Genomic DNA, 26,619 nt, shown 5'->3' with positions numbered 1-26,619 from the left:
CATTCCCAACTCTGCGGATCCCAGCGGACCCGAGAGGCCCCCGCGCACGCGCGGATGGGAAAGGCGCTCGCCTACGCTCCGCTCCTCCCCCCTCCCCTCCGCCCGCCAGGTGGCGCTGGCTGCCCCGCCGCCACCGTCGCCGCCGACTCTCGCCGGGCTAGACCCGGGCGGCGCCGGCCGCCTCGCGGGCCGCGGGTCCGCCCTCCGCCGCGCCGAGGGCGTGGGCTCCCGGCTCCCGGAAGCGGCGGCCGCGGCGCGGAGCCGAGCGGGCGTCGATCACCCGGAGCGGCAATGCGTGGCGGCCGCCTCTTGTGACCTGAGCGCGGCGGGCGGGCAGGGGCTGCTGAATGGCGGCTCTCTGAGGCGGCGGCGGCCGTGGCTGCTCGGGCGTGGCGTGGCGTGGCGGCGGCCTGATGCTGCTTAAGCTCTTACAGAGACAGACCTATACCTGCCTGTCCCACAGGTATGGGCTCTACGTCTGTTTCGTGGGCGTCGTGGTCACCATCGTCTCTGCCTTCCAATTCGGAGAGGTGAGTAGCGGCGCGGGTGCCCCGGCCCGGGCGCCTTGGACCGGCACGACCCCGCGGCGCCCCGAGCCCCTGCCCTCGCCGAGCCCCGCGGCGCTCCGAGCCCAGGCGTGCTTGCCTCTTGCCTCCCCATCCTCGCTCAAGCTCCGGGGACACGTCCCAGAGCCTGCCTTTTCCCCCGGAGGCTCCTAGAATTCAGATCTCCCCGAGCTCTGGGCTCACATCTGGGATCCAGATCGCGTCCTCCGGACGGTTTGAGGGTAGGCGCTGGTTCTGCCGGTTCTCTTTGCCTCCAGGTGCTTTCTTCGGGCTCCCCAAGTCATTTGATTTTCTCCCTCAGGCCTGTTTTCCTCCACGAAGCCCCCTCGCGGGGCCCAGCGTCGATGTCTTTTCCCATTCCTAAATTCTCCAAAATTCTCCTTCCTTGCCCCTCCTACAGGTTTTCTCCTCTGTTGTCACCCTTCTCATCTTTTCGCTTTTGACAAAGGCACTTTGTCATCATAATCTCGTTTCTTTATGAATGTCAAAACTTTCTCCAAGGGGTGTGTGTTTTTTTGTACGTGAATTTGCAGTGAGGACAAGGTACTGGCCCCAAATTTCAAGACTTACTTGTGAAAGGGATTTTTTTTTTTTTTTTTTGCACTTTTGCTCTGTTACTGGGGACAACACCAGTTATCCTGTAGAGGCTCTACTGGTAGATGTGCACACACGAATGTGAGAGATCTGTTGGCAGCTCCAGACATTCTTCCCTATCTCGAGATCAGCTGAGGCTAGGGCCCCTTCATCTGACCAGGAAGCCCTGACTTGGACTCCAGCACCCAACCTCTTGGGAGCCAGTACAAGCCCTTGGGTCATGGGCTCTGCTAATAATTTAGACTCTGGATCACACAAGTTCGGCCGGCCTTTCTTGATCTGCTCTTAGTTAATGTGCAATAAAGTAGTTTGGTTAGACTCTGTAAACTCTTTAGAGGGTCCACACAGCAGGTTTGGGGAGGTGGAGACGCCCAGGTTTAATAGATTTTTTGCCTCTGAGAGGGTAGTAGATTATAAACATTTTCTTGAATGAAACAACCCTTTGGTTTAGGTTGGATAGTTATTGTATTATTGACAGTCTAATACGGTATTCTTTATCATAAACAAGTTTGCAGAGACTGGGTAGGTCAGAACTGGAAGAGTACACGTGTATGATTTTAGAGAACACATTTAAAAATAAGTATAGCAACTTGGAGAAAAGTTGTATTTTCAAATTGTTAGACATCTGTTTCCTTGTTTTAATATTTCCTTTTTCTGGCAGGAGGTTGCAGAAGGTTTTATTTATTTATTTTTAAAAGATTTTATTTATTTATTCATGAGAGACAGAGAGAGAGAGAGAGGCAGAGGGAGAAGCAGGCTCCCAAGGAGCAGGGAGCCCGATGCAGGACTCGATCCCAGGACCCTGGGATCATGACCTGAGCTGAAGGCAGACGCTTAACCATCTGAGCCACCCAAGTGCACCAGAAGGTTTTAAAATTAAGAGAATGGTTTTTAGAAATGCCACAGTATACATTTGCTAAAAGTCTACCCATGCTGGATTGTAAGCTTCATAAGAGAGGGTGCTGTCTTTTTAAAACTACTGTAATCCTGACCCAAGCACTGTGCCAGATACTGCCAGCATAGGCAGTCTAAATATTTGTTTAATGAGTGAATGAATTATGTGACATTGCTTTCTACTTTTAATAGTTCTTGTTTTAGAGGCAAATGAAAATAAGTCTTATACGTCAGGGTGAGAAAGTGCCCCAGATATGTAAGTGTGGAATATGTGCCTAATGTTATACCACTGCTATTCTTTGTTTCATGTACTGCAATTTAATACAGTGAATAGATCTATGCACAGTTAAGTGTCTTGATAGAAGATTTTTTTGGTCCTGAGTAAACTTAAGATAGCTGTTTACTAACACCTCGGCAGTGAGAAGGTGACTGAAAGGTATCAGTTGCTAGAATTTTTCATTTTATGTATTCCATGCCTGGTTATTTATTTACCAAAAGAAAGACATTTGTTAGCTTTGAAATGGGCTACAAATCTTAAAGTTTGGAACAGACAAAAGAAATAATAGATGAAGAATGTCAACACATGGCATGGGAGGTGGAGACAGCTGGCTCAGTGCCACTAATATATTGCCTGTAGTACAGTTTCTTTCTTTTTTCTTTTTCTTTTAAATAGGCTCCACACCCAGTGTGGGGTTTGAACTGATGACTTGGAGATCTGAGAGTCACACAGTCTACTGACTGAGGCAGCCAGGCACCCCCGTAGTACAATTTCTGCAGCACGGTGGAAAAGAGGAGCCATGGGATTAGGCAGATCAGGGTTTGAATGCTGGTGCTGGTGTTAATGATAATAGCTAATATATAGGGCTAACCAGATACTAGGCACTCTTTTAACTGCTTTACATATATTAACTTTTATTTTTTTTATTTTTTAAATGTTATTTAAAGATTTTTATTTATTTATTTGTCAGAGAGAGTGTGTGCACAAGCTGGGGGAGTGGCAGGCAGAGGGAGAAGCAGGCTCCCCACTGAGCAGGGAGCCCAACGCAGGACTTGATCCAAGGACCCTGGGATCATGACCTGAGCTGAAGGCAGACGCTTAACCCACTGAGCCACCCAGGCGTCCTGTATTAACTCATTTAATCTTCATGACAGCACCCCTGCAAGATGGGCACTATTATTATACCAATTTTGTACGTGATGAAACCGAAGCATTTGCACAGATTAGCTAGTTCATAGCAGAGCTGGGCTTTCAACCGGGACACTGTATGGTTCCAGAGCTGTACTGCTCTTAAGCACATCTCTTCATGGTCTCTCAACACAATCTGGGCTGTCCTTTGTATGATTTTGGAAAAGATACTTAACCTTTTTGAACTCCAGCTTCCTTATCTTTGAAATGGAGCTAAGAACACCTTCATTGCAGGGTTGATAGGATTAAATAAGACCTCTTCTACAAGGCACCATTCGAGGTTCCTGGCACATAACAGACTTTCATTAAATGGTGGTAGGTACTGCTACTGTATTATCATCAACTGTTTTATGCTCTTAGTCCTTATTTTGAAATAAACCCTTCAAGTAGAATACTCCCATCATACGGTTAATGTTACCAACTTGTTAACAACTTCACTAATTGCAGTGGATAAAAGGGCTAAGAAGGTCTTTGTTAACTGTGAATTCATTAATTTTCCCCCGTCTCAGTATAAGTGGTATTGGCTGCTGCCTTTTGATAAGCCCTTTGTACACTCATCCAAATTTTGAGGAAGAAAAATATAATTGAGGGAGGGAAGTATTAACACATAGTATTTTTAAAAAAATTTCCCTTAAAGTTGAGCCAGGTAGTTTCTGGAGAACTCTTGGGAACTCTGATTCAACAAAAGCAGAGCTGGATCCAAACCACAGGGAGAGCCCTCAGGATGGGTACTAATAGCCACGGAAGTGTACCGCCTTGGGGTGAGAAGCAGATAGGAGCTTATCTAATGTAAACTAGTTGATTGGATAAATCCTGTGGCCTCTGGGAGCCTACGTCCCCACATCTGCAAATCAGGGCACTAGATTACTGTGCTCCTGAGATCATTTTTAGCTCAGAAACTTCTGACTTTAAATATTTGTCCTCTGTTGGTTGATATTTTGTAGACTTTAAAACATGTGCTTTTGAAATAAAAATTTATTACTTCAGGGCCATCTGTATTTAGTTGAACCATTTATATACAAATCCACCATCCCTTATCTGAGAATTCTACTGAATTAACCTTATAATTAAACATCAGTATCTTTTACAGTGAAACATAGGAGTATTTTTACTCAGGAAAATAAATACTGTAGGTTTCCAGTCAGTTGTAGGCCAAGTGTTGCCACCAAATGAGTTCAGGTGGTCAGGTTTTGTTGCCAAATAAGGTACAAAAAGGTCTTCAGTGTTGAGAACTTTCTGGATTTCGGGATTGCGAATAGAGGATTGTAAATCACAGCTGGGTGTATATGAGTGTATCTGCATGTATGGAAACAAGTAAGTATGCCAAAATTAACTTCCACGAGGAAGCAGATTTAGGTAGAATCTACCCATACTGGGTAGTAACTTTCCCCTGGCCTCCCTGCTCCCTTTTGCTTGTCTGCCTTCTGCCATTTTGGATTAATGAGATGTTACTGTTCTGTGAAAAAGAAGGTTGAAAACTGGATCCAGTCAAAGTCATACTCAGCCTTGGTGACCAGTTTCTCATCCTGGCTCAATGTGAAGAAAGAAATACACGGTAACTACCGTGTTTGTATTTGATTAGTTCACTCATTAAGCGTATATTTTGAGTGTGTTCTTTGTCAAAGGCAACAAATAGGTGGAGTCCAAGGGACCTGGCCTGAGAATTGGGAGACAGCCTCTGGCCTGGTTCTAGTTCCAGCATAAACGGTGACCTTCAGTGCTTTCCATGCTGTGTTGGTACTCCCAGCTGCCTCCTGGTTTGGGGCAGCCACGCTTATCTGTTACCTTATCTCGTGTAGATTTCTTTCAGGGGTGAGGAAAGCTTTCATTAATTAAAAATGTTTTAAAAAGTTGAGATTTCTCAGACCCTCATTTTAGCTTTAATGTTCTGTGAATATACATTTATTGAGTGCTTCATATGAGAAAGCATAAACTGTAATGTCATTTGCACTAGAGAGAAAATGCCAGTGGCCACACAGAGCCTTTTTAAATGGTCTCTTTCTTTTGTGGGGTTTGGGAAAGATACACAGCCCTGCTAACTGTCAAAGCAGGGACCCTGTCTTAGTACCTGCTATATTCTTAGCACCTAGGAGGTGCTGGGTACCCAGTTGGTGCCAAATAAATACTTGATATGGATGGGTGAATGCATTAGTTAATTGGGTGATCTTAATAAACATCCCTTCAAGTTCATTTCCAAAAGTTAAGATTTCTACCCTGATGCGGACCCATCTCTAGCTACCTTTGATTTCTCAGACACCATTGGTCTGATTGTACTTTTTATGGTGAAAAAGGTGTTAGCAGATATACAGAGAATTACAGGTCATCTTTGGCCATGTTTGTCTAGTTGAGGTGAGGTCATGCTATAGATACGAGTAACAATACAAGGAAGTAAGTAATTGAATGGGTACACAGTAATTGCTTAGAAAGTCAGAGGAAAGGAAGAAAATTAGGGGTTGAAACATCCTAGAGGAAGTTGAGATTTTTACAAGGAGGCAGGAACTTTTCGCTTTTGAACTGTTAGCGGTTTGAACTGATACCATCAGCACTTCGTTGCAAGTGACAGAACCCAACTCAGACCTGCCTTAAGAAAAAGGTAGTTTTTTGACTCATGTTGTTGAAAAACAGGGTGAAGCTTCTCACAGGGTTGGATAGAGGTGCTCAAATGATGACATCAGCAATCTCTTTTTGTCCCTAGTCTCTAGCTCTGTTGGTTTAGTACCCAGGCAGGTGCTGCCCATATGGGAGGAGATTGCAGCCAGCCCCTGCAGCTTCTAGTCTGTCAGTTGAGTTTCTTTCTCCTTAGTGCCAGCTAGACCCAGGGTGGCCTGCCCAGCCATGGAACGAGTGCCTTTGCTATGCCCTCGTTAACTGCCTGGACCGTCCCCAGAGCTAGGGTTGTGGGTGGTGCTGTCAGTCTCAACCACAGGAACTGAAGGGAGTTCCCCAGAGGGCAGTCACGAGGCTGTTATCAAGAGAAGGGCCAGAGCAGCACATGGTCTACACAGTGCCTCGAGCCAAAACCCATTTCCTTTCCTGGGCCTTACTGTTGGCATTGTGACTGTGATAGCTGTTAGCCTTGTACCTTCTTCCAAAAGATGTAAAAAAGTTATTTCCATTTTGGATGTCTTACTAATTATTCTATCTGTGAAACCTGTATTCTTAGTTGGGTGTGTTTTTTGTTGTTGTTGTTGTTGGCCGTGTTAATATGCAGTTCATGTGCCCTTACATCTTTCAGCAGCGATTCATTGTGTATCTTTAATATGGTGATTTGATAGTTACAGTTTTAGCAATGAGGTCTAAATATTGTTCATTTTGTTAATGCAATTTAGCATGTTGTGAGAGAAAAAACTTAACCTTCTTGCAGCACCTGGTACACCTGGTTGAGATATTCTCACTCTCTCTTTCTTCACAGAGACTACCCTCCCTGTTCTCCTTGCCCACCCACTGTTTTCTCTCAAGTCTTGAATGTTGAGATTCTCCAGGCTTTGCTCCTTGGCCATCTCCTCTTATGGGGGATGTCGCGTTTCAGACCCCCATCCAGACGTTTGTGACTCCGCCATCTCCAGCTGCTTTGACGACAAGATCTAATTCCACACTTCCTTCTACCTGCCTACAGTGCAGACCTTACCACTCTGCCTCCCTTTGACAGACAGCAGCGTTCATCATGGTGCTTTTTCTTCACTGCACCCAAACATAGCTTCAGAATAATTCTTTAACAGTGTGGGATTCCTCTAGCTCCTGAGAGCTCTCCCAGAGTATGGAGGAAGAACTTGACCCAAGACCTCAGCAAACCTTTCCTGGAATTGGATCATAGAGGCATTCCTAAAAACACCCTTGAAAGGAGGAAGAGGTTGCTTTTGGACCAGTCTGATCCATTCCTGAACTTAGGGCCTGTCTCCTGAACATTTGTGTTATGTGGGTATGGAGTTCTATTAGGAAAGAGTAGGTAAGTGGTGCTGGGTAGATCATGGCTGTAAGTGTCATGTTCAGTAAGCACAACTGGTGGGATGTGTAGCATTTCTCATGTTGAATAAGCACAACTGATGTGTAGCAAGTGTCTTTATCTCCCACTGGCCCTTTTTATCAACTTGTAGGGTTAGTTCTACCTCTGCCTTTCGGTGAAAATTCAGATGGGCTTAAGCCTTTTCTTGTCACTGCTAGGTAATAAAAAGTCTTTTTTTTTTTTTTAAGATTTTTTTTTTTTATTTGTCAGAGAGAGAGAGCACAAACGGAGGAGCGGCAGGCAGAGAGAGAAGCAGGCTCCCCACTGAGCATGGAGCCTGATGTGGGACTTGATCCCAGGACCCTGGGATCATGACCCGAGCTGGAAGCAGATGCTTAAGCGACTGAGCCACCCAGGCATCCTGGTAATAAAGAGTCTTGTGGTCACTTCAGATTATGAAACATAATGTCATTTCAGTGACTTCAAGCCTGTTGAATTTGAAGCCTTTTACGTAAGGCCTGCTCAGGCCTGCCCTAGGCAGAAAGCCTACAATTGAGGAAGGAAGGTTGGGCACAGTGGGCTACTTTTCTCTTTCTTCATCTGATGCTTCTTCACCTCCATAGCCTGTTTCTGGCCCTTTCTAGAGGCCAGCACCCTAGGAGGTTGGAGCACCTAGAAGAGGGAAAGCAAGCGAGGGCAGGAAAGTCCTTCCAAAACAGGTGCTTTGAGATTCCAAAGAGCTTGTTCTGTCTTGAGTGCTTTCAGAGGACCTCCTTCAGAGACCACAGCCTGAGAGCCATGACTTGCTTTAACTCTGGTGAGAGCAAATGCCTCTTCGTTTAGGCTGGTTGCTTGCTCCTTCCTTGGTCCCTAGGAATCTGATAGTACTGTGAGCCTCTCATCTCAGTCTCTTTGCTTTTCTTTTGGGGGGCCCTGGACCTGGTCTAAGATGACCCTCTGCAGGTATTCTCTTGTGGGTGGCACACATCTGTGCATGGGAGACTGATGTGCTTTGCTTTGTAAGAGAGGAAGTTTATCTTTTTCTTCTACTCTTCTAAGTTCTTAGCTAAGGCCCCTGTAACAAAAGACAGATTGATAAGAGAAAAGCATACATATTTATTTAATACAAGTTTTACATGATGTGGGAGCTTACATAAGGAAATAAAGACCCAAAAAAGTAGTTAAACCTGAGTATTTTTATTGAAGGTTTAATGAATGGAGAGTTTGGGAAAATTGTGATAGGATAAAAAAAGAGAATGAGCTAAGTGTAGTAAGCTGGGGAAACACAAGGCCTGTTCATTCAGATTCCTTTCGGCAATACTTGTTCTTTGGAGATAAGGATGCTTCTTTCCTCCTGGTGTAAGGAGGGCACCTCTCACAGAGAGTCTGATTACCTGCTTCAGGGGAAGGTCAGAAAATTCTTTCTGCATCTGCTGTTTCTCAGATTTCTTCAGCTTGAAATATTCAATAAGCCAAGGTGCTGTATTTTGGAGTAGTGTATCCTGAACCCTGTCAGCTCAAAGTGGGGTAGCGTGGGCTGATTCCAGCGTAGCAGCAACCTCTCCTTTGTCCTCAGAGCAGTTAGCCAGCCTGCCCTTCTGTTTCTTGGGTGTGAGACGGATGTGGCATCCATCCACCTGCACAGACCTGTAGTGGGCTATCTTGGTGGTCCCACTGAGCCCTTTCCCTGGCTTGAGGAGAATGGAAAAAGATCTCCACCTTCCCCTTTCAGTGAGATCAAGTGGATTTGCAGAATGCCAGCTGCTTCCTAAACCCTCCCCTGGACCTTTCTACCATGATTTGGATGAGTTTTCAACCATCTCCTGAGGAAACTTTGCCTCTTGTTTCAACTCTTCACTTTGGAATGTGACATCTGGTCTTTTGGTGCCTCAGGAGAAACATTTCTACGTGCACGTTTTCTTGGTGCAGTTAATTGAGTTTGCCCAGGAGACGAAACCTATGTGCCATTTCTGTACTCAGCATCTTGAGCACAAAGACGTTGCCTTTCTTATCTTGGGGTCACTGTGCCCAGCAGAATGCCAGAATCATTCTTCTGACAGCACATTCTTTGAGCACAGTGCTAGGCCCCCGAGCATAGAGCATAGAGCAAAGCAGGCTGCTCCTGCAGACGAGGAGTTTATATTCTGGTTGTACAATCAGACATTAAATGCTTCTTAATGACAGTTTGTGAGAAACGCTACAAAGAAGGAGAGGGTGTTGTGGAAGAGACCAGCAGTGGTCTCACCATCCTGTCGGGTGCCTGGGTCGGGAGAGGCTTTCTTAATGTAAGTGCAGCTCAACTTTGAAGGGTCACAGGTGCTGGGGCAGAGGGCAGAGCAGGGCGAGTGTGCTCTCTAGGCCATTGGTTGTCAACCAGGGGCGATTTTGCCCCCAGAGGCATTTGGCAATGCCTGGAGATATTTTAGGTTGTCACAGCTGGGGCACGGGGTGGGGTTGGTGCTACTGGCCTTTAGTGGGTGGAGGCCAGAGATTCTGCTAAACATATGCACAGGACAGGCCCCACAGCAAAGATTATCAAGCCCGAAATATCAGTAGTGTTCAGACTCTGGAACCAACGTGAAGGTCTTGAAGTTGGGGTACATTTGAGAAGGTGAACACAGGCCCATGTGACTGGAGGCTGGAGAGCAAGAGAAAGTGAGGATCTAGGGGAGACTGGTGCAGTTGGTGGTACCCACTTCCCAGCACTTGGTAGATTAGGTGTTCAGGATTTGGGTGTTTGTCCTAGGAACAATGGGATGCCATTCAAGGTTATTATGTACTGTCTTTTAGTGAGTGGAGGCCAGGGATGCTGATGAATTTTCTGTAATGCACAGGACAGCCCCCACACCGGGTTTTCAGGTATTAAAGGTCAATAGTGCCAGAGTGGAAAAACCTGAGTTAGAGGGAGAGCAAGAATGGCTGCAGGCACTTAATGAGGAGCCTTGGACTAGGCTGGTAGAAGGGTATGTTAGGAGAAGTGGATAGATTTGAGAGATTTAGGAGGCAAAATCATCTGGTCTTTGTGTTCCATTATGTGCCAGACACTCCGCTGACATCTTGGGATACAAAACTGAGCAAGATGGACAAGTTCATTTGCTCTGCCAGATGCTAACTATGGGTGTTAAGTGAACGAATAAGTGCTTTGTTGAATGAATACTTAAAAAAATTATTTTTATTCATTGATTGTGATTGAGCCTTAGTGAGGAAAGATGGTTTAAATGACATGCCTAATGTATGCAAGGCACCTTGCATAGTGCCTGGTGCAAGGTGTTTAGTAAATGCTAAATAAATGCCACATGTCCCATCCCAGGACTGTTCTTCCCTTGGCCAGGATGCTCAGTGAAGAGAGCAGCCGGAGACCAACCTTCTGGTCTGGTGCCAAAGGTCACATTGAAAAGTACATTAATCTTTCCTTAGAGACAGAGCTGAAAGGTTCACAATGATTTCTTTACCTGAGTGTGCTTTATTTATTATGTTGATAGGAAAACAGAGGCAGTAAGTGCATTAATTTAATACAGGCTGTGCTTTACAATAATGTATGTTATTCTAGTTCCTTCTAAAATGTAACAAGTGTAGCTGTAGTAAGTTCTGCATGTTCACAATATATCTTGTAGTATCTCTTACTGTCCTTTAGATTGATTGTTCGAGTCTTGTGATCCACATGCAGTGTCTTTAGCAGATGATTAGTCAGCCTGTGTGTGATTCATACTTGCACTAAATTAAGCAGGGGAAAAAAGTGATCTTTGAAAAATGTTACAGACTAAGTCACACTTGTGCAGGGAGAGCCTATTGCATTCTACCATCAGACTAAAAACCATATTGCCCACTTTAAAATTGCTTCCTAAAATGGTTTCTTCTTTTAGGTTCTAGTTTATCTCCTCCCCCCCCCCCGCCATATGCCTTTTATTCCCCCTTCACTACCTCATGCCATTAAATTAATTTCTTTTTTTTTTTTAAGATTTTATTTATTTGAGAGAGTGAAGAGAGAGGAAGCACAGAGGGAGATTGAGAGGAAGAAACAGACTCCCTGCTGAGCAGAGAGTCCTATGTGGGGCTTGATCCCAGGACCCTGAGATCATCACCTGAGCTGAAGGCAGATGCTCAACCAACTGAGCCACACAGGCGCCCCCATTAGCTTCATTTCTGTCTCTGATTAATTCCAAATTGGATAAAACTTCTTTACCAAATTTTCAGAAGTTGTTTATTCGACAGAGATTTAGGGAGGTGCCTACTCTGGGCCAGGTACTCTGCTGCCTACTAGAGACACAAAGATGATTCAGTTTCTTTCTGCTCTTGAGGAGCTCACTCTAAACAGGGAGATGGGCAAGCATGTAGACAAAATGCATTGCGATAAATTAAGTTGAAGGACAAGGCACAGGTGTTTCTCAGACGTAAGTGACATTTGAACTGGATCTTGAAGGAAATCGGATAGATGGCCCAAGGGAAGGAAGGGGACCCCCTCCCGCTACACACAGACACCCCTTTTCAATAGGGAAGGATGCCATAGGTGTAAAGGCATGGGTTTGAGAGGCATTATCACTTCTCAGGAACAAAAGTAGTTCTGAAGGGCTGCAGCACACTGGGGATTGAAGCTGGAGAGGCATGTAGTAGCCAGTTTAGGACTTGGCTGTTGAATGATATGAAAGAATTTGGATTCATCCTGAAGAAAATAGAGACCATTCAGATGATTACTATTTTTGGGCCTTTATAGAAAAAAAATTTGCCAATCCCATGGCTTAAAATTACATTTATTCTGGGTGCCTGGGTGGCTCAGTCAGTTAAGTGTCTTCCTTCAGCTCAGGTTCATGATCCCAGGGTCCTGGGATTGAGCCTTGTGTCAGATTAGCTTCCTCCCCTTGCTTGTGCTCTCTCTCTCTCTTTTTCAAATAAATGGAATCTTTTTTTAAATGACATTTATTCCCTTGATGTGCTGGGCACTTGGGAATTGGATCATCTAGGTGGGATTTGGTTGTCTTGCATCCTCCTGGGACCAGTGGGCCATCCTATGCATGTTCTTCTCAAGACAGTGGTAAAGGCATAAAAAATCAGGCGGATACTTGTAAACCTACCTGAGGTTTAGACTTAGAACTGGTGTATTCACTGTCTTTTTATTCCCTGAACCATCAAGTTTGTTTCTGCCTTAGGAGCTTTGCATTATCAGTCCCATCAGCCTGGAGACCACTGCGTCCAGACCCATCATGTGTTGGGCCCCTTTTTGTCTTACAGGTCTTAGCTCAGTAACACCTTTTCACCCAACCTAAAGTAGCCTTTTTCAGCAGGCCATTCCTTATTTATAGTCCCCTTTTTCTTCTTTTTTTTTAATAGTACTTAGTCTGAAAATGTGTGTCTGTGTATATATTTAATGTCTTCTCTCGCTTCACCAAAAAGTAAGCTCTGGGAACAGATTTTCTGTCTTATTCACTGCTGTATCCTCAGCCCCTAGAATAGAACCTGGCACCAGGAAGTTAAGTGCAGACATACTTTGTCCTAGTATCTAAATATAGAAAGGTCACCTGCAGTGATCAGTTTGTTTCTAAATTTAACCTTAATAGAAAGTAGATAGGTTTAGTTGATATACATATATAATTATATTAGAGTTCTTCAGAGAAACGGAACCAATAGGATGTGTATCTGTGTGTGTATGGAAATAGATTTATTACATAGAATTGGCTCACATGATTATGGAGACTGACAGGTCTCCAGGATCTGCAAGGCTAGAGACCTAGGAGAGCCAATGGTGTAGTTCTTTTTTTAAAATTATTATTATTTTAGGATTTTATTTATTTATTTGAGAGAGAGCACACGGAAAGGGAGAGGGAGAAGCAGACTTCCCATTGAGTAGGGCGCCTGGCATGGGGCTCAATCCCAGGACCTTGGGATCATGACCAGAGCCAAAGGCAGACACTTAACCAACTGAGCCACCCAGGCGCCCCAACCAATGGTGTAGTTCTACTCTAATTCTAAAGGCCTGAAACACAGAAGAGCTTAGTATAGTCCCCGTCTTAAAATTGGCAGACTTGAGAGCCAGGAAGAGCTGATGTTTTGTTTTGAATCCAAAGGGAGGAAAGACTGATGTTCCAGCTCAAGGCAGTCAGGTCAGAAGCAGTTCTCTCTTACTCAGCCTTTTTGTTTTATTTAGGCTTTCAACTGATGCAATGAGGTCCATCCACAATAGGAGGACAAACGCTTTACTCAGTCTATTCCTTCAAATGTTAATTTATCCAGAAACACCTTCAGTGACACAACCAAAATAATGTTTGATCAAATATCTGGACACCCCCCTGGCTTAGTCAAATTGACACATAAAATTAACTATCATAGAAATTTAATGGGTTTTATTTTACAGCAGCTTTAAGTTTATGGAAAAAACTGCATGGAAAGTACAGAGATTTCTCATATACCTCCCCTCACCCAGCATATTTTCCCCTATTTTTAACATTTTGCATCAGTGTGTGGTACATTTTTATAATTGATGAACCAATATTGATACATTTTTATTAACCAAGAATATATTGAACATTAGGATCCATTCTTTGTACTGTATAGTTCTATGAATTTTGACAAATGCATACTGTTAGATCATGTATCTGCCATTACAGTATCACACAAAATAGTTTCATTACCCTAAAAATACCCTTGCCCTGCACTACACCTAGTCCTTGCTTCTCTCCCCACTGGCAGTCAATGATTTTGGGTATTTTATTTTATTTTTTTATTAAGTAGGTTCCATGCCCAGTGTGGAGCCCAGTGTGGGGCTTGAACTCATGACCCTGAGATCAAGACCTTAGCTAAGAGTCAGACACTTAACCAACTGAGCCACCCAGGTGCCCTTGATTTTTTTTTTTTTTTAAACTGTGTATATAGTTATGCCTTTTCCAAAATGTCATATAGTTCATTGCTGGTGTATAAGAAAGCAGTTTACTTTTGTATATTACTTTTGTGTGCTGCAACCTTGTATCCTGCAACTAACTGTTCATTAGTTTCAGGAGTTTTGTTTTGTTTTGGTCGATTCTGTGGAATTTTCTATATAGTCATGTCATCTGTCAACAAAGATAGTTTTATGTCTTCCTTCCCAATCTATATACCTTTTATTTCCTTTTTTTGTTATTACTTTTTTTTTTTTGAAGATTTTATTTATTTATTTGACTAAGAGAGACACAGCAAGAGAGGGAACACAAGCAGGGGGAGTGGGAGAGGGAGAAGCAGGTTTCCCGCTGAGCAGGGAGCCCGATGTGGGGCTTGATCCTAGGACCCTGGGATCATGACCTGAGCCAAAGGCAGACACTTAACGACTGAGCCACCCAGGTGCCCCATGTGTTATTACATTAATTAGGACTTCAATATGTTGTTGAAAAGCAGTAGTGAGAGATGATATCCTTGCCTTTTTCCTGAGCTTAGTGGGAACGCTTTGAGTTTCTCACTTGGTATAATGTTAACTGTAGGTTTTTTGTAAATATTATTTTTGTTTTAAAGATTTTATTTATTTACTTGACACAGAGAGAGAGAGAGAGAGAGAGGGAGAGAGGGAGAGAGCAAGCACAAGCAGGGGAGCAGCAGAGAGAGGGAGAAGCAGGCTCTCCACTGAGCAGGGAGCCCAACATGGGGCTCGATCCCAGGATCCTGGGATCATGACCTGAGCTGAAAGCAGCCGCTTAACCAACTGAGCCACCCAGGCAACCCTGTAAATATTATTTTTAAGTTGAGAGGAAGTTTCCTTCTATTCCTGGTTTGCTGACAGTTTTTTTTTTTTTTAATAAAAAATGGGTTTTGGATTTTTGTCAAATGCTTTTTTATGCACCTATTATAATCATATTTTTTTTTTTTTTGGCCTATTGATGTGATGGGTTACATTAACTGATTTTGGAATGTTGAACCAGGATTCAGAAATTTGTATGTAGAATATATCCCACGTGTTTATGGTATATGATTCTTTCTATACATTGTTAGATTTGATTTGATAACATTTTATTGAGGATTTTTACATCTACGTTCATGAGAAATATTGTTTGTAATACTTTTCTTCATAGAATGAATTAGGAAGTCTTTTTTCTCGAAGACATCATAGAGAATTGGTATTATTTCTTTAAATGTTTGGTAGAAATTATCAGTGAACCCACCTGGGGCTGGTGCTTTCTGTTTGGGAAGTAATTAATTATTGAGTCAAATTCTTTAATAGGTATGTGCCTATTCAGGTTATCTGTTTCTCGTTTGAGCTTTGGTAGATTGTGTCTCTCAAGGAATTGGTCCATTTAAGCTGTCAGATCTGTAGTCTTAGAGTTGTTCATAATGTTCCTTTATTACTCTTTTGGGAGGAGTATTGTAGTGACTTACTCCTCATTTGAGTTATTGTTGTAAAACACAAATAACATAAAATTTACCATTTTAACAATTTTTAAGTGTACAATTCAGTGGCATTAATTACATTTTCATTGTTGTGCAACCATTACCACTATTTCCAAAACTTTTTTCATCACCCTAAGCAGAAACTCTGTAACCATTAAGCAATAACTCCATTCACCTCTTGGGACCTGGTAACCTCTAATTTCTGTCTGTACGGATTTGTCCATTCTGAATATTTTATAACATGGACATTTCATATAATATTTCTTTACTTGTTCTGGCAGTTTCTGCTTGTTTTTCAGTGTTTCTGGGGCGGGTAGGGGGATGAGAGATTGGAGTTGCTAGCTCTGCCATTTTGCTGACGTCTTGCTTCAGATTGCTAAGTTTTGATTATTGCTTTTTTCACTTAATATTTTATCAAACACTTTATCCTTTGTTCTTTATGCTCCACAAAGGAAGATACTTTGTTTTGACCATTGCTATGTGCTCAGAGTCTAGAATGGTACCATATAATATTTATTGAGTGAATGGTTATTAATTTTTAATAATTATTTGAAAATAAGATTTTTTTTAAAAGATCCTATTTATTTATTTGACACAGAGAGAGAGCACAAGCAGGGGGAGCGGCAGGCAGAGGGAGAGGGAGGGGGAGAAGCAGGCTCCCTGCTGAGCAAGGAGCCAGATGTGGGGCTTAATCCCAGGACCCTGGGATCATGACCTGAGCTGAAGAAAGACGCTTAACTGACTGAGCCACCCAGGCGCCCTGAAAATAAGATTTTTTTTAATAGTTTCATAATATTTGTTTGTACTTTATTTTCCTGATCCCCTGTTGTTTAGTTATTAGATACTATTTTCAGATTTTATTTTTATAAGTAATAATGGCCATTATCATATTTATGCAGGTTTTTGGGTACATCTGTGATGATTTCCTTGGCATGTACATATCTAGAAGTAGTGTTAGCCAGAACAAAGACTTTTTGTTTGGTTTATGATACATAATGCTAATTGCCTTTCAGGAAAGGGGGTGATTTTTTATTTTTTTATTTTATTTTTTTTATTTTAAGATTTTTTATTTATTTATTCATGAGAGACAGAGAGAGAGAGAGAGAGAGAGAGAGGCAGAGGGAGAAGCAGGCTCCCAAGGAGCAGGGAGCCCGATGTGGGACTCGATCCTAGGACCCTGGCTGGGATCATGACCTGAGCCAAAGGCAGACGCTTAACCATCTGAGCCACCCAGGCGCCCAAGGGGGTGACTTTTTAAAATGGCCTTGCAGCTATTTAAAAATCTATAACATACTTTTCAACTAATTTATGATTTTTATGCACTTGCAACTCATAAAAAGAGATCTCTTCTTAGTGTATTTAAAAAATGTTTTTAGCTAGCAAATAGTATGAGATAAAATTTGTTTGTTGATGGAAGTGAGCACAGTATCACAAGCAGATATTTTGTAAAACTTTATCTCATTTCACTAAACTTTTTTATTTAAATTAAATTTTTATTTAAATTTTGCCAAAATAAAGTAAAAAAAGAAACCTTAATTCGACTAGTTTTGGTTCCTGGCTTAATAGTTACAATGGAAATATTTATCAGGTTCAACTACACTTTCATTCATATTTTGGTTATATTTTTCACAGGATATATTGTAATTATTTGTCTCATATTTGTCTCCCCAGCAGACTGTGAGCCCCTTGAGGGGCTAAATAAGTTCAGTGTGTTTTCATAGCCTTAATATCTTATATTTTCTATTGTACTTTATAGTTGTCAGAATATATGGATATATATTTGCTCACTTGTTTTTTAATAACAACCCCTTGTAGGATAAGGTATTACTTAAATTTTACATTTGGCACTTAGGTTTAAGTGACTTGTCTGAAATCACAAAACTGGGGCTTCCTTGTGTGACTCTTGCTTAACTTTAAGGATTGAATAACCATAACACTGTCCAGTGGAAGTTTGTGCAGCGATGGAAGTATTCTGTAATTCTGAGCTGTCCCATACAGTAGCCACTAACCCTATGAGTGCTTGAAATGTGGCTGGTGTGACTAAGGTACTGAGCTTTTTATTTAATTTTATTTAGTCTTAATTTAGATAACCATTTGTGGCTAGTGTATACCATTTTGGACAGTGCAGTTCTAAACTCATAGGTAGAATAACTGTTTGCCAGGACATTATAGCAGAGACTCAGACATTGGCTTGCAGAGTTGAGCCCTGGATTTAAAGTCCATCTTATACAATTCTGTGATTCTATAACCTTTGACCAGTAAAACAAGTAAATCTGCGTATACCCAGAAAGTCCGTTTGAATATATTTTGAAAAAATCTTTGGTAGGTTGTTGTTGTTTTTTTTTCCTTTTCCTTTTATTTAAGTGTGGTTGCAGGAGGTTTTGTTTTTTTGGGTTTTTTCCCCCTTTAGATTTTTTTTACAATGAACTGTCAAAGGTTTAACGTTTTTAATTCTACTTTTTAATATGATTTCCTTTACTATTTTGCTCCCATCCCCATCCCTGTGGCAAACAATCCTCTCCCTCTCTCTGCTCCTTTATTTCCTTAAAAAAAAAAGAGATTTTGTTAAGCTGTCATGATTAACCCTATCCTTGACTATTATTTTTCCTGTCATCTGTTTCAATCTGTACTCATTTAAAAGCTGAACAGTAAATATTCCTTAATCATTTTATGCTAGTAAATAGTCCTTAACAGGGGTGTCAGCTCCTTGAGGACCGAGGCCTGATTTCCATTTTGTGCTCCTTAAAATGTTCAACAAATACATGATGTGTGTCTAATTCTGTAAAGGAGGTAGAAATGGTCTAGAAAAGTGTTTTTTGAGTTTAATTAATGTTTGAGTAAATAGTGGCCATGCATCTTGGGTTTAGATCATTTCCTTTATGTGAAATGGGGGAAATCACCCAGTTTTAATAACCATTCAACTCCTAATTAAGAAATGGGTTAATCTCTTATTTTAGTCACTTTGCACTGGGAAATGCTATAGACTGAATGGTTGTGTGCTCTCAAAATTTATTTGTTGAAACCTTATCTCCAATGTAATAGTGTTAGTAGGTGGGGCCTTTAGGAGGGAATTAGGTCACGAGGGTGGAAATTGATCTCTTTATAAAAAGAGGCCCCAGAGAGCTTCCTCACCCCTCCTACCATGCAAGGTCACTACAAGGAGAAGGCAGTCTGAACCATAGTAGGCTCTCGGCAGACACCCAGTCTGCTGGTGCCTTGATCTTCGTCTTCCCAGTCTCCAGAATTGTGAGAAATACATTTCTGTTGTTTCCAAGCTACCCAGTCTGTGATATTTTGTCATAGCAGCCGCATGATGATGAGCAGATTGACTTCCTGATTGGTATCAAGGAAGAGGAGAGTTAGTAGATCATTTATATTCAGTTCCAACAAGAAAAGATAAAGCTTAGAATATCTTTAAGATATCTTGGCCTCTCTTGTAATCCCTCTTAATGAAAAATAAATTTTGTTTCAGAGACTGTGAAGAACATGTAATCTAGGAATATTTTAAACTTTTTTGGGGGGAATATTATAAACTTCGAATATCATTATTAGTGTGTGAAAAGCTCTGTCATTGCTACTTAGGGTACTTACTCCTTGAGGTCGGAAAGCCCCAACACCTTAAGTTTTACAGTACCCTGTAAAACAGTACAGGGTACCCATGTCACATTTCTTTTTTTTTTTTAATCTGATTTTTTTTTTTTTTTTATGTAGGCTCCACAACTAGCATGGAGCCCACCGTGGCGGCTTGAACTCACAACCTTGAGATCAAGTGTCAGATTGAAACTCATGTCTTCTGATTGTAAATCTTAAGATCATTGCACTGTATACCAGTTCTCTTCTGGACAGTTACCTTCCTCTTTTCCTTAACTGGGGAATTCTTCTGATACAAAGGATTATGAAGCTTGTGTCGCAGTAACTATTATTCCTCTACAGGCATGGATTTGAACTTTTTCTAGGATTATCAAAATCTTCAACCAAAGCACATACCAATTTTATAACTTTAAAAAGTTTATCATCCAAAAATTTTAGTATTTGTGTGCACAAGCCAGTTAAAGGACTGTTAGACATTCTAAAAATACTGGGAGCAAAACAAATTTATTATGGACTGTGGTCATTTATAAACATGCCAGGGAAACAGATCTGGGTCATTGAATTAAGGATGATAAACATAACCAGTTTCAGAATTGTCTAAATGACCACGTTTATAAATGTTTGTTTGACAAAGCTAGCTCCGTGTAAGTAGGCATTGGAGGAGGCAGCCTGCTGAGGCTGAGAGAGCCTGGGCGAAGCTAAACAGGAACATGGGCTCTGGAATTAAGCTGATTCACATCTCAGCCCCCTTACACACGGCTGTGTGACCTGGGGCTTCTCTTTGGGCAATGACCCATGAAGTGCCTGCCTCACAGCTAGTACCTTGTAGCAGGGGTTCAGTGGGGAGGAGAGGAGCACCGGGCATGATGGTGCTTGGTGAGTGTGGGAACGTGCCCCTCTGTTATCAACACATTAAGACTGGCTGGCTGCAATTTGTAAAAAATGACCAACGATTGATCCTGAATACCTTGAATGCCATGATTATTAAAATGGAGTCTTAAAAGTGATAAATATTTTAAACTAGTAGAATAAATTACCTTTAGATGATTTTTACTTATTTCTCAGAGAAAGCGAGCGCAAGCAGAGGGAGAAGCAGGCTTCCTGCCGAGCAAGGAGCCGGACACAAGACTTGATCCCAGGACCCTGGGATCATGACCTGAGCCAAAGGCAGATGCTTAACGACTGAGCCACCCAGGCATCCCTAGATGATTTTTATAGTTCTTTATTAATAATACATTGCTTGTGTGGTATTTTAGAGCTCGTATAGTATTTTAATACTATTTTAGTTCATTGTGTCTTAAGTTTTACCAACAAACTACTTTTGATGGCAGAAAAAAGTAAATACTCTGAAGAGAATAGTGTAGAGAGGTGTGTGTGTGGAGGGGGTGGGGGGATAGCGCAAAATGGCAAGTAGGAAATTTTTTAAAGGCCAGCATTGTGTCTATAAAATCACATCAGTTTTTTGTTTTTCTCCATAAAAATTTTGCATTTCTATCAGTATAATATTTTAAATATTTTGCCATTACAAATGTTGGTTCAGGAAGATATGCTTTGTTTACCCATGTCTTCTAACATGCCTGGTACCTTCCTCAGACCTTTTATTTATGCATGTCAAGTGAGAATCACTGTCCTACTGCAGCAACACAACAAACTGATGAAATACATTTTGTACTTTGTTCATAGTTGAGGAAATTGAGTACCCACAGTTAACACAGTTACTAAATGGAAGAACTGGGAGGTTCTCCCCCTGGAGGTGTCCCAAGTCCCCAAACCTGGTCTTTTTTTTTTTTTTTTAAGATTTTATTTATTTATTTGGAGGAGAGCGAGAAAGTGCATACATGAGCAGGGGGAGGGGCAGAAGGAGAGGGAGAAGCAGATTCCCAGCTGAGCAGGGAAGCCCAGAGGATGCCGGCTCAATCCCAGCACCCTGGGATCATGACTTAAGCCAAAGGCAGATGCTTAACCAACTGAGCTACCCAGGTGCTCCCCCGCCCCCAAATCCAGTCTTAACACTACTCCTGCCATAACCAGATAATATTTATATTTATGAACAGGAAGATGGTATATAATGAATCATGCTGGGCATGAGTTGACGATAAGTAGATTGTAAGTAGTTCTGTACCCTCAAGCAGTTTATAACCTAATTGGTCTGACAAGATGTTTCCATGAGGGGGAAGGTAAATAATGATAAAAAAGCTAAGGAATGCAAGGCAAGAAATGTTAGAGGGCCATGAGTAACTGATTTCCAAATAAGCAGTAGAGATGAAAGTTAAAAGTTCTGAGGAGGAAGTGTTCAGGTTGGCTGAAGAATATGGAAAGGCTTTGTGGATGAAAATTTGATTTTATAGTAGTTAGTGTTTCTCTAACCTTTTCCTCTGGTGTTTTGTTTATTGCTGCTAATGGCTGAAAACAAGATCTAATTGCAAGCTTAGGTCTATTTTGGCTTGTTTGTTGTTTGAAAGGTGTTTATATTTGTATAGTTTACTGCAGAATAAATAATTTCATAATTGCCCATTCAGATTTCCACTCTTTTCCCTACACTGTCCTTGATAGTGTAAGAAAATGATCTGACACCAGTGCTCAGATGATTTTTTATTTGATTTACAAGGTTCCTTTTCGATCCCCAGTATAGCACATTACTCATTTACTTAAAAAGTTTGGCAAGATTTCCATAATAGGGTATAGTTCACAGTTGGAATTAAGCAGAAAAGGGAAATGGCTATGATGGAAGAGGATCATGTTTCAATGCTGATGGGTTAGGACAAGGGATAAGAGACCCAGAGGAGGCTGAAGACAGAAAGAAAAGAGACATGGTGTCCCAGTGGCGTTGACATATGGGTGCAGGGAAGAAACCATGCCGGTCATGGTGCCAGCCACACAGCCCTGCACCTCCTTCTGTCATATACTCTTAGGGCTGGAAGGGATTTCAAGAACAGTTGGTCAGACCCCCTTTATAAAATGTAAAACAGATGAAGAAACAGCCTAAACAGACCAGAGAGCTTGCATAAGATCTCATAAAAGTGACAGAGCTGGGATGAAACCCCGTGTCCCCTGGAATCATAACCCAGCATTCCTACTACCTTCCCTGAAGTGTGCAGAACTCTCGCTGATAGGAGAGGAGAACATTCCTAAATGTGGTAGATAAGGACCCTTTGCTGCTGTCTTCTTTCTAATACAGCAAAGTGGTTTGGAGGTGGTGAGATTAATTTATCTGATGATGGAAGGCACGTTGTGTCAACATACAGCACATCAGCGTTTCTCAGTCATTTGTGAAGTATGTCCTCTCTGATAGTATCTTCTCATCTTCTGGGTAGCACTACGAGCCAAGAACAGTGATATTGAGCTTTATCTTTTGTGGTTTGTTTTATAAAAGTAATGTACTAGTTGTCCTTTTGCAGCTACATAGGGATATTGATGAAGAATCACTTCTGTTTGAGCTCAATAAGTTGATCCAAATCAATACAATTATGTTATTGAAAAGAGATATATATTCTGTATTTAGCAAAGATGGTATTTTATAGCTATATGCCTGCCATAGAACCCTATGGTGTTATGTGTGATAGTACCATAGAGCTCATTCCCCTTCTTGGAATTTCTAGTCCAGTTGGAGCGGCCAGTTGTATGCATACACAGCTTCAAATCTACCATGACTAAAATATGGGACTACCACCAGCATGCATCCCCACTACACCTGTTCCTTCTTTGTCATTAAGTGTCCCCACTGTTTCTTCAGTCGCTCATACTAGAAATACTAGAAACCTAGCAATTACCTCGCTTCTCTTCCCCTTCTTCACTCCCTCATCCAGTCTGGTAGCAGATCCCTCTAACACACCCTTTGTACCCCAGCTTTAGTACCAACAGACCTGTTCATCCTTTAAGTCTGCTAACATTGCTTCTTTAGTCAAGTCTTTAAGTGTCTTCCTAGAAAGAGGTGCTCCTTCTTCAGTGCAGTTGTAGCCGGCAATAAATTTCTCTATTAATCATTGGCTGTAGTGCCTTCAAGTCAGGGAACTTACCTTACTTCTCTTTGTAAATCCAGTACAAGGTACATTAGACCCTCAGTTTTTAAATCAGTGCATTGAGTGATGGGCGGATTATTATTTGAATTTGTGGTGTTTATGAAGTATCCCAGTGAAGTAAGATTGTCAAGATTGGCAGAGGTCAGATATTGAAAACCTGAATGCTGTGCAAAGAAATGAGCAGTTACAGCTGGGCACATGGGTGCACACAGCCTCCCCTGTAGCCACATGCCATCACGTGACTGTGTTCTGGCCAGCGAAAGCAGAAGTGGTAGGTGCCCCTTCCAAGAAGTTTCCTTAATGGAGGGGCATATCATTCCGTATCTCTCCTTTCTGCTGACTGGAATGAAATCTAAGTGATGGGGGCTCCCGTGGTCATCTGAATGTAGCAGGGCCACACATCCTAGGGTTTGCACAGTAGGAAGCTAAAAGAAGCCTTGGCAGGAAGGGAGGGCATTTCAGGGAGAGGAATTGAATGAAAGGACACATTTGAAGGTCAGATAGAAGATGACCTGGCAAACAAAACTGAAAAGGAGTCACGGGAGTGATGGGAGGAAAGCTAGGGAAGTGGTTCAGTTAGGAGGAACTGGGTAGCTGCTACCAATTGAGTGAGATAGAGATGGGGAAAATGTCACTGGATTCCACAACATGGAGCCCTTGGTAAGACCACTGACACGGTAAGGGCAGAAGTGGTATTGGAGTGGCTGAAGGGTAAACAGAGCATAGAAAAGGACTGTGTAAAGATATTTGCCCTTGAAAGAGAGAATTTGGAATAGAGGGACCAACTGCCAGAGGGTGTGGAGTGAAGGGAAGGTTTTCCTGAGATTACTGGTATAGGCTGATGGAAATAATCCTATTGAGAGGAAAAGAGAGAACAGACAACGGTCTTGAGACAAGTTGATGAGATCCAGAGCAAATGGACAGAGATGGGGTGTTTGCAAGGAGGAGGGACACTTCCTCTACGGTGAAGGGAGTGAAGAAGAAAATGGGGCACATGTGTGGGTGGGCTTATAGATTTCGGGTGCAGACATGAGGGAGCTCCTATCTGAACTTTCTCTCCTGAATTATTTAGCAAGGTCATCAGCTGAAACTTCATAGACAGTAAGGCCATCACCCCCATATCTTGTCAGTCTCTTCTGTTATAGCTTTGTTTTGTGCCATGAGGAGAGTCTCCCGAGTTTTGGATGGATCACTAGCTGCCTGAAAATTCTTTAGTGCCGCTGCATCCCGTGGTACACAGGGCACAGCAATCAGCGCCCAGCTTCCTTCCCTTCCCAGCCCCATTCTCTCCACTTACTAGCTGTGCTCCCGCCAAAGCCGGCTGCCCTGTTACCCTGAAACCACTCACCCTTGCTGCTTCTCAGCCTTTGAACATGCTCTTGCGGCGCTGTCCCTTTCTCCCTACCTTGTGAACTTATTCTCTAAGACCTAATTCTCATTGCACCCTTTTAAATCTCTTCGATTCCCCTCCTTACACAGGCCAGTAACTGTAGCTTTTATGTATAACTATCCTGTAGTTTTTTTATCTGGACTGAGCACAGTGTTTGGTATAATATATATATATGGTAGGCACTGGGTGAATGGATGAATTTTGATTTCTTTTCCTGTTCCTTTAATGATTCTTAATGAATTTAAAATGAAATGAAATGAAAGTTCTATACTCTTAGTATTGATGCAGGGTAAACATTTTTTCCTTTTTTTTTTTTTTTCCTTTTTTTCCTAGGTGGTTCTGGAATGGAGCCGGGATCAATACCACGTTTTGTTTGATTCCTACAGAGACAATATTGCTGGAAAGTCCTTTCAGAATCGGTAAGAAGAGATCAGTTTTGGAGAGTAGCTTATTTGGACTTAAATGATGAGTCATGAGATCACCCTTGCTTTAAATACAACAGTTGAAGTTGAAGGGATTTTTCCAAGTGTAGATATGGTTTAACCTATTCAGAACCACTCCTATTTGAAGGAATCTGTAGTCCCTCCTGACATTTTATGATTGGAAAATCTAATTAAAATCTGATTCCCAAAGAGTAATCCTGCCTTGCAGAGTTACATGATCTCATTTTATCATTGCCCCAGTTCTGTGAGGTAAAGGTAATTCCATCCCCCTGTAGGATGAGGAACCTGGGTGGCTACCTTGGCCAGTATTATTCTTTTCCAAGCCCTGGCCCATATTCTTCTGTTGACATCACTCTGTTAACCAGGGCCAGTCCCGTTAAAGCCACCAGACTGAGCCCCCACTCACCTCTGTGGTCACCACATCTTGCTGCCTCACTGTGAGGAGGAGCAAACAACCCCACAGGTTGGGTCTTTTTCTCTTTAAGGCCAAGAAGCTTCTTGGTGCAGCCACTCTTGGATGCTACCTTCAACTTTTCCTTGGAGATATTTTTCCTCACTCATAAGACAGGCCTCAGAGTGGAATCAACCTTTTCCCACATCCTCCTTTTCTTCCTGCAGCTAAAATGAACTGCAGTCTCTTTTATTTTAATTAATACTTATATTGTTTTATATCATAAAAGCAGTTTATGTCTGTGGTTGAAAACAGTTCAAATAATACCGAAAAATGAAAAGTAATGCCTCTCTCTGTTCCATTTTGAATTTCCCCTCATCTAGAGGAAGCATTATTACTGAATTTTTGTTTTGGATTCTTCTGGTAATCATCATTCTAACTTTAAAAAGTAAATGGGAGTTTTCTCCTTTTTTATTTATTCATTTTATGCAGTATTTATTGACTCTTTTCCATTGTAAGGGTGCACAGCGAATCATTACAGGGCAAGGAGCAATAGGTGAGCAGAACAAATGTGGGGCAGCTAACAAGGGTAGTTAACCCCACAAAAGTCTAAATGTCAGAGGCCATAACCCAAATCTTCCCTTGATCCTGACTGTCCGTTTCCCCCTGAGGATAGTTCCCACTGAACCAGAAAACCTAATGAAACTACAAGGAACTACAGTTGGTGTCAGTTAGCACACCTTGACAGTTTCCTGAGACCTGTAGACTATGCCACCAATTGCTCTGGAGCCCTTGCTCCCCGCTTAGAAGCACTTCCTTGTCGCTATGTTCACTTCTCATGAGTGCCTATGTGGTTTCTATCAAATAAGCGGTTTTTTAAATTACTACGCTGATTGGATGTATGCACTCTTACAGTCATGAACATCTTAGGGAGGAAGGGCTAAGGGATTCTTTGGTTGACGTAAAGCTTTACTCTTTGCTTTCATGTCTTTTGTGTGAATGACATCCCTGACTTTACTCCTTTAACAAAGAATGAGTCTTTGAGTCTTCCTCTGTTTTAGACACTGAGATACAACTTTGCGGTAAAGAATTGTGTAGTCTAGTAGGGAGAATAGCATGTAAGCAAATGATTCGTGAAGTAGGGAAACTCTAGGCTTTTCTCTTAGGATCTCTCTCTTTTTTTTAAGATTGTATTTATTCACTTGAGAGAGAGAGCATGAGCGGGGCAGGGGTGGGGGGCAGGGTAGAGGCAGAGGGAG

The 26,619-nt window shown here is 42.1% G+C and overlaps 1 protein-coding gene across 1 annotated transcript in view; it reads left to right on the top strand.

Annotated features, from left to right (window-relative positions):
- Nucleotides 1–254: 254 nt before the first annotated feature.
- Nucleotides 255–26,619, top strand: part of GNPTAB (N-acetylglucosamine-1-phosphate transferase subunits alpha and beta) — a 72,204-nt gene continuing 45,839 nt past the window's right edge. Inside the window, exons 1-2 of the mRNA XM_028121638.2 lie at nt 255–530; nt 24,860–24,945. Coding sequence (XP_027977439.1) covers nt 414–530; nt 24,860–24,945 — 203 coding nt within the window. The 5' untranslated portion in view covers nt 255–413. The remainder of the gene's footprint in view (nt 531–24,859; nt 24,946–26,619) is intronic.

This window comes from Eumetopias jubatus, unplaced genomic scaffold (assembly GCF_037043125.1).
Source record: "Eumetopias jubatus isolate StellerSeaLion01/CBP00866 unplaced genomic scaffold, mEumJub1_p1.0 scaffold_8, whole genome shotgun sequence".
NCBI classification, from domain to species: domain Eukaryota; kingdom Metazoa; phylum Chordata; class Mammalia; order Carnivora; family Otariidae; genus Eumetopias; species Eumetopias jubatus.
Note: the sequence above shows the minus strand (reverse complement) of the source record. Positions and strands in the feature narration are given on the sequence as shown.